The 12128-nt window shown below is 40.3% G+C and overlaps 1 protein-coding gene across 1 annotated transcript in view; it reads right to left on the reverse strand.

Moving 5' to 3' along the window:
- Positions 1-8241, reverse strand: part of LOC109469069 (beta-1,4-galactosyltransferase 1-like) — a 17947-nt gene extending 9706 nt beyond the window's left edge. The window contains exons 1-4 of the mRNA XM_019767455.1: positions 7938-8241; positions 7547-7621; positions 1660-1778; positions 1075-1191 (exon numbers count right to left, since the gene is read on the reverse strand). Coding sequence (XP_019623014.1) covers positions 1075-1191; positions 1660-1778; positions 7547-7621; positions 7938-8241 — 615 coding nt within the window. The remainder of the gene's footprint in view (positions 1-1074; positions 1192-1659; positions 1779-7546; positions 7622-7937) is intronic.
- Between the last annotated feature and the right edge of the window lie 3887 nt (positions 8242-12128).

Consider the following 12128-nt stretch of genomic DNA (forward strand, 5'->3'; position numbering starts at 1 on the left):
TATATATATAATACCAAATGTTCGAACAGTCAGAAAAATAGGTAGCAAAATGCTACCTTTTGTTCTGACTGTTCGTACATTTCTTCATTGTTTTCGTTTATTTTATCTTATTCACATAGATTTGTGAGCACTGGACAGAAAGCACGTAATGTGCTTATAAAGATCCTTTGCTCATAAAACATGAAAACATAAATACAGGTTTGGGTAATAAACATAAACCCTGTATTGGACATAAAATGAAAATATCCTCATTTGTCTGCTGTTAAAAGTTATCTGTGTGTGGGAGTGTTCACAGAACTTATGATAGCGCTAATATGTACTTGTAGTTATGGATAAAACTAAACGTGCAATAAAACACAAAGACGCTAGTTCAAACGGAACAGTGGAATAGGAACAGTCTGAACGATATCTTAGTTTGAACAAAAATGCGCTTTGCATTCCATACAACATTTGAGCTATTGCAGGCAACAGATACTTAGATACTCAAATTGCCTGCTTGACATTTGAATGGCAGCCACTGTCTAATAAGCTAAATACGCGTTACAGGCAACTATCAGTCCTTCACAGAACGTATTTGCCAGAAATTGCTGAAGGAGCAATGCGTCTCCATAACTGTAGTAAAGACCTGCACCATTATGGTAGACTAATTTAAAGCAACAGGACGTGGGATGTTTTCTTACTGGCGGGGGAGGGAGTTTTCACGTAGGAGTAACATTCTTCTCTTTTATTGCTCAACTGCGCTTATCGGAAACCACCCCTGGCTACTGAATACAGTGGCCACACTTTCCGTTTAAGAAGGTTTTGCGTTCGTAGTGCATTTTTGTGCATAATTATTTGCAGAAATACAGCAGAAAGTGGGCGGTCGGTAGTGTAACAGTAGATTGACAGGAAGGTCGAGTTGGAGGTTAAAATGGTCTCCCAACAGGCTGGGAGGAAGTGATAGCACAGAATCAGCGAGAAATTCACAATAATAAATCTAAAAAGTTATAGTTCCAACCAAGTATCAGTGGTCAAGTATCAGTTCCAACCAAGTCGATTCTTACAGTTACACCAGAGTTTGTATTTTCATCTGACCTGTTCCACGATGTAGATCCCATAGTCGAGCTGCTGCCGCTTCAGTACAGGGTGCATGTGTTTTAAAAAGATCCGCAGGTGCTGCTCGCGGTCACGATAGGGAACAATAACCGCCACCTGAAAATAAGAAAGGCCATCAGATACGTTCTTAGATTTGAATATCTCATCAGAAGAAACAGACAGAGCACAAGAAATAATCTGGTCGTTCTAAACTTCAGAAGATCCATCAGCTACCATGGACCCATTGTCTGGAGCAGTTTACCACACTAGATTCGCGTACAGCTCGACAGTTTATTTAGAAATTTGAAGAAATTTGTAATATTACAGGCTGGTGAAGATGAATACGTAATATTCGTTTTGAATCAGTACAATGACAGCACTGAGCAGTGAAATAGACTATCTTATGCATGTCTGTTTGTATAGTCACCACAATTCGCGTAATTAGAAAATTAGACCCGGAGCCGTATATACTCTTTTATTGATGCAAGTACATGCATGCGTAAAACAAATGATAATGATGACATGTGTTTCTTTGGAGGGGAAATAATTAATTTGGGACTTGGTTGACTTAGGTACCGGACATACCTTGTGCCTGGACTTGCAATATGGCGGATTCCATCTTCCACCTGGTCTCACCTCGGGGTTTTTCTTCGCTATGTCACGAAATTTGGAGACGCCTTTCACGTCGACTATTAAAGGTCCAACTGTAACAAATGGATAAAGAAGATAGTAAGGTATGGATAATGAATAAACTAGATATTAGTCTATGTAAGATAATTGCTAAATCTGGTAAATTTTTAGATATTCTGTGATCTGTTAAAGGATTTCAAACGAAAAGAGTCACAGTTTTTACGTGGTTTCGAGAAAGTTCACAGATAAATGTTTAGTAGAATAGAGTAAAATGTATCGTAAAGACAACGCTACCACATTATTGTGTGAACTAAGATCAACTTAATCTGAACTTTTCGAACTCTTCAGCTAAAATATATTCATTGAGAATCTCTTTTTAAACTCCATGTTACATGCATGCCCCCTTTCCATATATAGAGGGCTTAACCCTCCCTTGTTATCGGCACCATGCTAATCAGTCATACTGTATAAATGTCAGCATAATTCGATTTCCGGCTAGAGGACTAATCAGTGCAAAATGCCCTCAATCAACCTCATCTGTCTGCCGAACCAACCAAAACGCCGGGCGGGAGAAGCGCAGGGATTTCTGAATTTTAAACCAGGTTAGTTTCCTGTGAATTCCATAGCGAGACCTAAAGGAAACAAGGAATCCGAGTGTTTCAGAGTACAAAAACTATTTTGGGTTCTCGTGAATCTATTTGAACAGCCGAAGAGGTTGAATTGTGCGCATTACTTGGGACTAGGAGATCTAGAGAGGTCGTGGGGCAATCGCTCATACGATCATTGGCTTCCTGAATTCCCCCATATTTTGGCCTCTATTATATAAATTCTTTCCTACTCCTGGACAGAGTCTGGGACCTCAAATTTCGACCTCCTATCATTCTGCCTGTAAATATTCTCCTACCCACGTGCTTTCAACCTATTCTGTACAGACAAACACAAACACAGACACCCCACCCAAAACAATACTTCCGCAAAGGTCTCCTTCATTGAGAGTACATTATCTATCCTCAGAAGACCAGTTTGTTTGCACGATAAAGCTAGCATCAGCCGGGGGCCATTATTTCTCCCACTCAGCACGGTCAGCCGTTCAGCTATCATTTATTGCACAACATTTATCATTACGGTAATGAAAAGGATGACAGCACCAGCGCGCAATTTCCTTTCTTGGCCAAAAATCACCGGCCTTGGAGGCATTTTCTTTCTTGTACTGTGCGTGTAATTTCTGATCACTCTGCCTTCCGCAATGGCTTCTAATCGCGTTCTAAGGATAATAGACTTGCGGTATTGTATAATGGGCGTTAGAGGGATGGCGACTGAAACACAATTATTGTCTGGTTTCGACCTTGTATTCCAGAGTGTTGTTCAGAATGACAACATAGTGATACTGTGCAATTGCTTTTATATCCTCTATTTGCCTCAAATTGGCTGTTTGTGTTTATGCCAGGTCGATCGTTCTTTTTCAAATCAAATGCATTTTGAGGCTGATCGTGCCATCGTCAATTTTCGAAATATACCTATGGTACACATGTATTGGAAAAACAAAGTTGTGGTGTGTCAGGTATTAAGATTTGTATATCGCCTCCCTATGTTCTCTGTTGGCGTAGTTTGGTACTTCAATGATTATCTAGGATCGATAATCAATTAATCACCCTACAAAATCCGATAAGAATCAATAATGAAACGTCACCCAACAACCCTCAGCTGGAAAGGACAATAAACATTTTCATCTAATGCGGTACAACCTCAGATTATATGTAATCTATGTTTACCGAAGAAAAACATATTGTTTTTGCTACGTCTCCTCTTCTTCTTCTTCTCCAGTGACCTCTGACCTGACTGAACCAGACTGTCTCTCACCATGGTAACTGGTGTTGGCCATGGGTTACATCATGTTGCAATTTTATAGTAGGAGGGATTTAGACTCCTGTCACCTTACATGTGATTGTGTTTGAGTAAGAATCAACAGAGCAGATCATATGCGAAGGTAAACATTATGCATTCTAGTTCTATTTCGTTGTAGTAGCTATCTATTCGCCGTTGAACACATCGTTTCTCCAAAGTTTTGTTTTGTATTCGTTTTAAGTACATGTCAGACAGAGGGCGTCGCGTCCGTATGATTGTAGAGTTTTGCGTCTAAACCATCTGATGTGACAAACTGGCTCGGCCACGACCACTTCACCTAATGGTATCTTCTCCTCACAGCGTTCTCTACTTTTTGATAGTGATAACTGTTCGGGCTCAGGGCCAAGTCAGTTATAACAGCCGGGCAACATTCAATTAACAGCCTCTGTACGAAAGATAGTCTTCTAAACATCAATCTATATGGGATTATTAATACTAAATATGAATAGTCATTATCTTTGGGAGTATGTTGATTGCATCAGAATTACTATCATTACATTACATTTTGATAAATGCTTATTAATCTACACAGTATTATGTTGAAATTTTGTAGTTTGCAGCGGCATTATTTTATCAGTATGAAGTTTTGATCTAAGTGTATGAAACAACTGTTTAGTTCATCCCATTCACAATCGTTATTTCAGTGATTATGTGGTTAGAATAACAAGCATTACGTCACGGGAGCTGGGACATGTGCTGTTGTCAGTTTCACAGCAAAGAACAGTTCTCGTGAAATCCCACGAGATTTCATAGAATGGGTGGACCCATCGAGGCTGCAAAGACCAAAGCGTCCCGTCTTCTCATTTGTATGTAGTGAAATTTGTCTGGTGATTATATTATATGGCAGACTTGTAGTCAAAACTGCAAAACCTGGGATAAAGTCGTTGTGTAAATAACAGCGTCAACTGTACACAATATCTATTGACTTTTACCTTATTGCTGTTTACAATGGCATCATATCATTATTGTAAATCATATCATATATAGTGTCCTAGATGTCAATTTCTGGCTATTTATAAGGACCTTGATGTTTGCAGCTCGGTAATGTCAATAAAGATGTCCAAAACACGCGGGAATAGAACTTGCAGTAAAATGACTGTATAATAGAATAACAATCCTCAGAGGATGATGCTACAGTCGTGGGGTGAGGGATGTTTTATTACATGGCCACAAGCGCAGCTTACCGATAATGTAAGAAAAGAATGAGTGCATCCTATGTACTTCGATGAAGGTTAGACATTCTGGTAATAGGATACGCAAAAAAACAGTTACTCAAGCAACTAGATATGATTTTGGAAACGGTCAGACGCTTCAGGTAGCATCCACTACCTTTCGTCAGTGACACTAAGAGACTGCAGGAGAATTGCAGGTTTATACGCACAAACTATAGATTGCATTCTATGTACGTAGTTCTAACGGCCAGAACCGTTCGTCAGAATCACGAGATTCAACAAATCTCCGGACTTACAGCGGGGTGAAAAATATACTGAAGTAGAAAAGACTAACGATCGAAATGTTGGCAATTTTCCACCTCATTAAGACGACTGGGCGTCAAAGTTAGGCTCGATAACTTCCAATCGACCCTCGGTTCCCTTGTGGTCTACTCCAAACTAACGGCGAGTCTGTCTTGTACTTATGTATATACAAAGGCATCATCTAGTGCAACAGGAGTACATGGTCCACTAAAACTTTGATGATTATAGTTTAAAGCAATTTTGTATACAATAAACTGCTTCTGAAGTAAAATCAACCCTCTAATATATAGCAGTGTACATATACAGTATATTGATTGCATGTTGCTTCATCTTTTGATAGCAAATCACAGCTAGGCATTCAGTTTCTGTTTCATCTATGATATCATCACTCGATGATATGTAATGATTGTAATAAACTAAGGTTAAACGTCGCTTATTACGTTAATAGGATAGCCAGACGGTGGCAGATCGATAACTGGCCTATTTTGGTTGAAGAGAGCAGGGCCTGGGGGTAATGCAGCGGTGATAAGATATGAGATGGAAGAATGGCTCTTTTAGCAGCCATAGTAGACCAACTCGTTAAGGTACGAAAAGCTGATGTCTGTAAATACCAAGCAACCCTCCCAATCCACCCCCACTCGAAAAAAAGGGAAAAAATCTTTTGACCCAAACGTAGGCCACAGCAAGTCATTTTTATGGATGACATCAGCGCGCGCATTAATTTTCGCCTGATTTTGGAAATTTTGTTGCCCTCTGACGGTGGTCAACACGCCGAAAATGGGCAAAGATGTCTGTTGCAGATAGATATAAAGAGAGGACACAAGACAATGCTATGATTTATTGGTTTTTTTTTTACTTTTATACAGTGATGTATTTTCTTTCTTTTATACGTGATGTTGGCTGTGTATGTGTGATGTTCCCACTGAATCAAAACCATATGTACAATGACTAAAAACATGTACATTTAATTTTTCAACTTGTTTCAGTGACAAAGAGTTGGCAGTAAACTTAGTACAATATATGTATCATTTCTCGTTTAACAAGGTTTATGAAGTCAATAACTGAAAATGTAGGAATCTTGTTTTTTTGCGCGCCTTGTTTTTTTTTTCGCGTCCTATCGCATTCGATTTGGAGACTGCGGAGGATGCCATCCATAAAATTTACTTGCTGTGCCCTTACGAAAATGGATAGGTCTCGTGTCAATAGTTACGGGCATTTATGAATAATGTGTTTTTTTCTACTTTAAGCTTAATCATTTTTATAGCATATATCGTAGTTAAAATGACAGATATCACCGACCATGGTGACCCCAAAACTCAACCAAGTTGAACATAATAAAAGAATTGCAAACACCGAATTGTATCTAAAAGATATACTGCATAGTTATGGCAGCAGAACTACTTCAATAACACGAAAAAGATTCCTTGATGTGTTTTTTTGGGGGGGGGGTGCAAGGTACCTTCCTAGTACATTAGTACTTAGACCATGAAGTGCATCCAACAATATGTCCTATTATATCGACCTTACCGCCTGCATTCGTTAGAATTGATTTGTACCAAGGACAACAGGCTTATGTTTAACTCACAGCATTATATTTCATCAGGGACGAAGAGGATAAGCGAGTATAAGTATGATAACAGCCATAATGTGCAATTATTTAAACATTTGTTAGTCATTTAGGACTTTGTTGTGAAACGACACCGAAAATTGATATTAAATAAAATAGAAAATATGATATTTTAAGCTAAATTACAAGACCATTTCAAGTAAGTGCCATTTCAATTCTATGCCTACATCGAGCTGCAAGATTCCCAATCCAAAGTGTCCCAGAAAGCAGTGTCCTGGTGGTGACTTTTACCACATCATAGTTGATGGCAGGTCCTTTGACGATAACCACTGCCCCATAAAGAACTGATTTGATTTAACCTTTCATCAACTGTACTGATAAAACTCCGTAAGCCTCCTCCTGATGAAACCCGTTTATGACGCCCATGCTTCATCGATATTTGGACATATAAAAGGCACCACATGCGCAAATAAAATAAACCATCTCTTTATGAAAGCCCATCATTCTATAGGTATATATGACTACGCGTTAACCTTGGTAGGTTTGCTTTTAGAATAAGGTTGATAATTCCGAGTAGTGTGCTCTTAGTTCTTTTACTTCTAAATTTTAGGCTGTGAGTTAATGTTATCATCGTTGAGAGCATCATTGTACACTTAAAAAGAAATATTCTTCCGTATATTCAACCCATGCTACAATTTACTATGAACAAAGAGTTCTAGAAAGACTGCACCATGTGCTAATGTTACATACGCTCCTCCTAACTCCTCCCTACTGTAAGTGGTTCTGTATTGAACAGTAAATTGATATGGAGATTGAGCATGCCTCAACGTGGCTTTATATTCATTACATGTCGAACGTTACCGCACCCTAAAATGCTAATTACAGATCTACTCACCGAGAATGTGGGGGCACCAGCGGGCACAGTTCCTTCGGTTGCTCCCGCTCTTGGGCTTCGTGTTGCCGCCTAAGTCTCAGTAATTCCATACTGGCGTTAGCTAGCCGCGGGCGCTTGTCTTGCAGGAACGTTAGAACCGTTTTAATCACATCACTGTTGTGTTTCCGTCTCTCCACAGGACAGGCCCAGCGCATGAGATAACTCAAACATTTCCCTGAGAATTGTGTTGTTGAGAATCCTGTCCCACCCGTCATCGCTCCGCTCTCCCCTGCTTATTGGCAAGGTAAGGATGCTTGTAATGTTCAGCAGTGTGGATGATGGACCGCGTAAGATCGTTACTAAGTCATTGCCGGCTGTCATTGAACCGTTTCTACCGGCAATGGTTCGGTACGACTCCCCGAGGGGAATGTCTGGCTGGTTGGCGCGGGTAGAGTCTGTGTGGTTGCCGGTGGTGGAACGACCGTTCTTCCGTAGGACGGTAGAAACCTCCTTGCGGTCTCCCACTGCCTCCCGATGTCCCTGGACAGGCCTTCTCTAATGAGACGTGAGGAGCCGCCGTAGGGCCAGTGGGGCCGCCCGGTCCCGGCGATGTGAACGTACCCATTCAGGAGCACCTGTAAGGCCACAACGCCCAGCAGCACCAAGACGACCAGCAGCCTCCAGCTACACGCGGCTTTTCGCACCGCGGGACTCATTGCAGCCTGGCCCGCTGATGTCCACCAGTTCCCCTTCCATAGCGGGTCACGTTGGCAAGTCGCTGCGGCGCATCACTAACAGCCTGCATGAAAATAACCAAAATAACAAGGTTTACAACAGAGCGGTGGAGACGCAGCCGGCTTACCCCGCTATCATCGGTTTCTGATGACAGCGCCAAAGTGCAGAGCGCGTACACGGCATTACGCATTCTGTTCCACCAATAATCCTCCCAGATTACCGAATCGAGCGCCAGTTCCATTATAGACGCGAGCCCCAAGAAATAAGAAATAGACCAAGTGGGGAGAAAATTACTGTGATGTTGCCACTAGCGGAGGCCCGGTGAGTTGTGTAGCTACACCATGGGATCACCTTGCCTACATGTAGCTTCATGAAAAATGCATGAATTTTCGCCGAAGGAATCCCTACTTCAACAGAACTCTAACCTTATTATAGGCCGCCTTTTACAAGCGACGGCCGTGGCAATTAATCTGCGCAAGGATTTGGCCATGAAACATCAAACACCGATCGCGTGCAAGCCTTATAAATCAGCACCCAGCAGCTATTACCGTATGGAAATCCCCTGCTTTTTGACTTACAGGCAATATATATACAAAAGTAGACTGGGGAAAAGTGGTAACGATTACTAAGTACATGGCGTATTCGTAAGGTGTAATAGTCGTGATTAAAATTCCAGCGGAGTTTGGGGTTGTCGGGAATCAGTTCGACATGCCCCGTTAAAAGCTAATGGTTGGATGTTGACCGTACAAACGCCTGCAGATGATCCGCTGAAGGCTGATTGGTTGTAGCTTAGGTTGCTCCCGTTCCACGGCGATTCATCCCACCCTAGGAACTGCTGAACATCGGGTAATTCTCTCTGTAAGCTTCAAGGTGCGGTAAATCTTACACTGGTGTAAAAACTGACTGTAAATGAAATTGCTGTTGGTGCCAGGAAACCTGTCATAAATAAGAAATAATCACCTGGATTAGTTATCATGAGCCGTAAAGCCGGCTAGACAGCTACAGGTGGAATTCATGAAAGATTATGAGCGTGTGTGTGAGGGTAAAGATTGCAATCTGGAAAAGTTATGAATGAAATAAGCCTATTTTGCTTATTTTTCTGATAGAGACGTCGATTCGAATTCTAATAATATCATAAATCCTGAATTCTACTTGAATTCAATGATCTAAAATGACATATATCATAATTTGAAAAGTTCTGACTGTACATGTCTTCAAAGTAGAATCAAATTTAAATTGATGGACTCTGATTGCCATCTATGTCGACGGAGACTCCGATCGGGATCTCTAGCAGAATCAGCAGTTCTGCCAGATTGGTATCTCTACGTTGACATTTATATTTATATTTATGTACATGTAAATATGTACCAATTTTCAGCTTGGTTAATTTCTCAAGTAGAGCATGTCATCCAAACAATTATCATATTTAATATCTGATGGTGAAAAATCATATTGGTGAAGGTCGACACAAATATGGTGCTTTTGTTGACTCCATGGTCTTTGTTATCTTTTGCTCACTCAATGATATCAAGTTTGAAGTTTGTACGTATTAAGCTTAAGTGACATTTGGTCTTTCCTCCAGATCTTAAGCATTATCATTGAAAATAAACCTATGTCAATGAATTAACATAGGTAGGTAATTAATCTTTTAATCTTTAAGAGATGCCAATTTGTTTCATATAGAAATTAAGAATTTACTTTTAAAACTGTAAATACCCACAGTTTGTGTATTATAATATAAAACGAGCTCAATGGTGTGTAAATACTAACGCAATTCAGACTTTGTCTGCTATGTTGTATTGAAAATAAAGTTTCAAAGTTTCAAGCTTAATTTAAGTCAATGAATAAGTAGTCGAAACAAAATATAATTCTTGACTACTTTGCGGCAAGGTGACTAAATGGAATAAAAGCAAATATATATATATATTGCTACACTTAATTTATTAATTACTTAATTAGTTGATTTATCTATTAATCAATTAATAATAACAATTGCCATTGTTAGCAAATTAGACGTAGAATGTTAAAATGTAACCAACATTAAATCAGAAATCCATAAAAACTCAAGCAATTCATACAGTTATGCTTTACTTAGCAATAAATACCTAGCTGTACCAGGGTGCCAGAATGATAACAATAATGGCTTATGATACATAGATATAACCATTTCAACTGCACGGCACTGACTGTATCAAATAGTTTTTTGGGAGATCACCGAAATCATTTAGACGGTAACGCTGACGGAAAGGATTCATACATCTTAAGTCCCCGCCGCACCTCCTAGGAAATTACACGCACCAGTGGTTTATATTACTGAAGAAAGAATAGCTAACGTAATTCCCGGGGGAGGCGTAAGCTCGCTATTCTCCTGTTAGGCAAGATTTAGATGAAGAGAATGAAATGAATACCAAGTAGTCGTAAACTCCATCCCTTCACGCCTCCTGAACAGGGGAGCTGTGATTAATAGCAAAGGGGGTTAGTCCCGGGTCAGGGCTTCTATTGTCTCCCTCAGAAATAGATGCGCGCAGTCATCACTTCTCTCTCACACAGAATTACATTGAAAGCAGCAGGAGATTAGTGAGAGTCGGGGAGGCCGTTCGGTTGTGATGCACCTTTAATTGCGTCTTCAATTATTCCAATACATCATCAGTGCATGGAACGCAGTGCGCATTGAGGACGTTATAATACACGGACGTCGCGCTGGATGGGTGTGTATATATACTCGTGGGTCTGCCAACAACGACAAACTTTTTCAACAATTGCAGGGGGTGTATCCGCTGTGTTACTCTTAAAGCTCTATTATGTAGCATTAAGACGACACAAAGAGTAAATTTTCTGGTCATTTCGTTTTTTGCAAAGTAAGTTGAATCGTAGGTGTCATTCAGGAAGTGTTGGTGTCAATATATGAAGCCTTACGAGTGTATTTAAAAGCTGGAAGCTGTCAGCTATTTTTGTTTACATTCTATTAGTTTGTGGTGGCACCATAAACTGGGTGTGCCTCATGTAGGCTGCTTTAGCGCCAACCATAAATGTCAGAAATGTGAGATAGTTGCACGAATACGTTAAAAAGTGGAAGTAAATTATAATCACACGAATATCTTTAACCACAATATTTAGCAAAAATGTTACACAATGCTCCTTTAAATTTGAACGTATACATAATAACATTCAAAACACAAATTAAGTTCTCTTTACGTAAAATCACAGGAATGCACCATAACTTAAGTAATGTCCAAATCAGCCCTGTTAGACGAACCTATCATGAAATATTCGCCCTCTCACCGATACGGCCGGGTGCCTGTGTCAGGGAGACGCTATAAATATTGACAGGTTGGCTACAGGAGGACCTTAGGCAACATGATCCCTGTCCACCGTATCGGCGCTCAGGTCCTAAATCATGGGAGCTACAGCCGTATATCAGCTAACTCACGTCATAAACTACCTGGACCTTGGTCCTCAGTTACCTGGACCCTGTCAGGTCTGGCCTGAGGTATGCAGAGAGCTAGATTTTTCAAACTATGTTAAAAAATCTTAGACATCAAACGTGACCGTGTCCATACTTATCACAAGGCTGGGATCGAGTCTATACTTTGGCCACAGAAAGTAATTTTTATGGATGACATATTGTGTTTTTGATTCCATTGTATCGTCTGTTGACAGCATGAATGATTTAGGGGTTATTGTACAGCCAGACTTACAGTGGGACAGCCACATAGTGAAAATGGTTGCCAAGACGAATTCCATGATTGGCTTCATCAAACGGACTGTTGGTTTCAATGCTAATACTGATGTTAAGAAAGCTCTATACACCACACTGGTCAGAAGCATTCTTGACTATTGCTCCCCATTGTGGTCGCCACATTCTCGT

The sequence above is a fragment of the Branchiostoma belcheri genome, unplaced genomic scaffold (genome assembly GCF_001625305.1).
Source record: "Branchiostoma belcheri isolate BF01 breed outbred unplaced genomic scaffold, Haploidv18h27 scaffold20, whole genome shotgun sequence".
Classification (NCBI taxonomy): domain Eukaryota; kingdom Metazoa; phylum Chordata; class Leptocardii; order Amphioxiformes; family Branchiostomatidae; genus Branchiostoma; species Branchiostoma belcheri.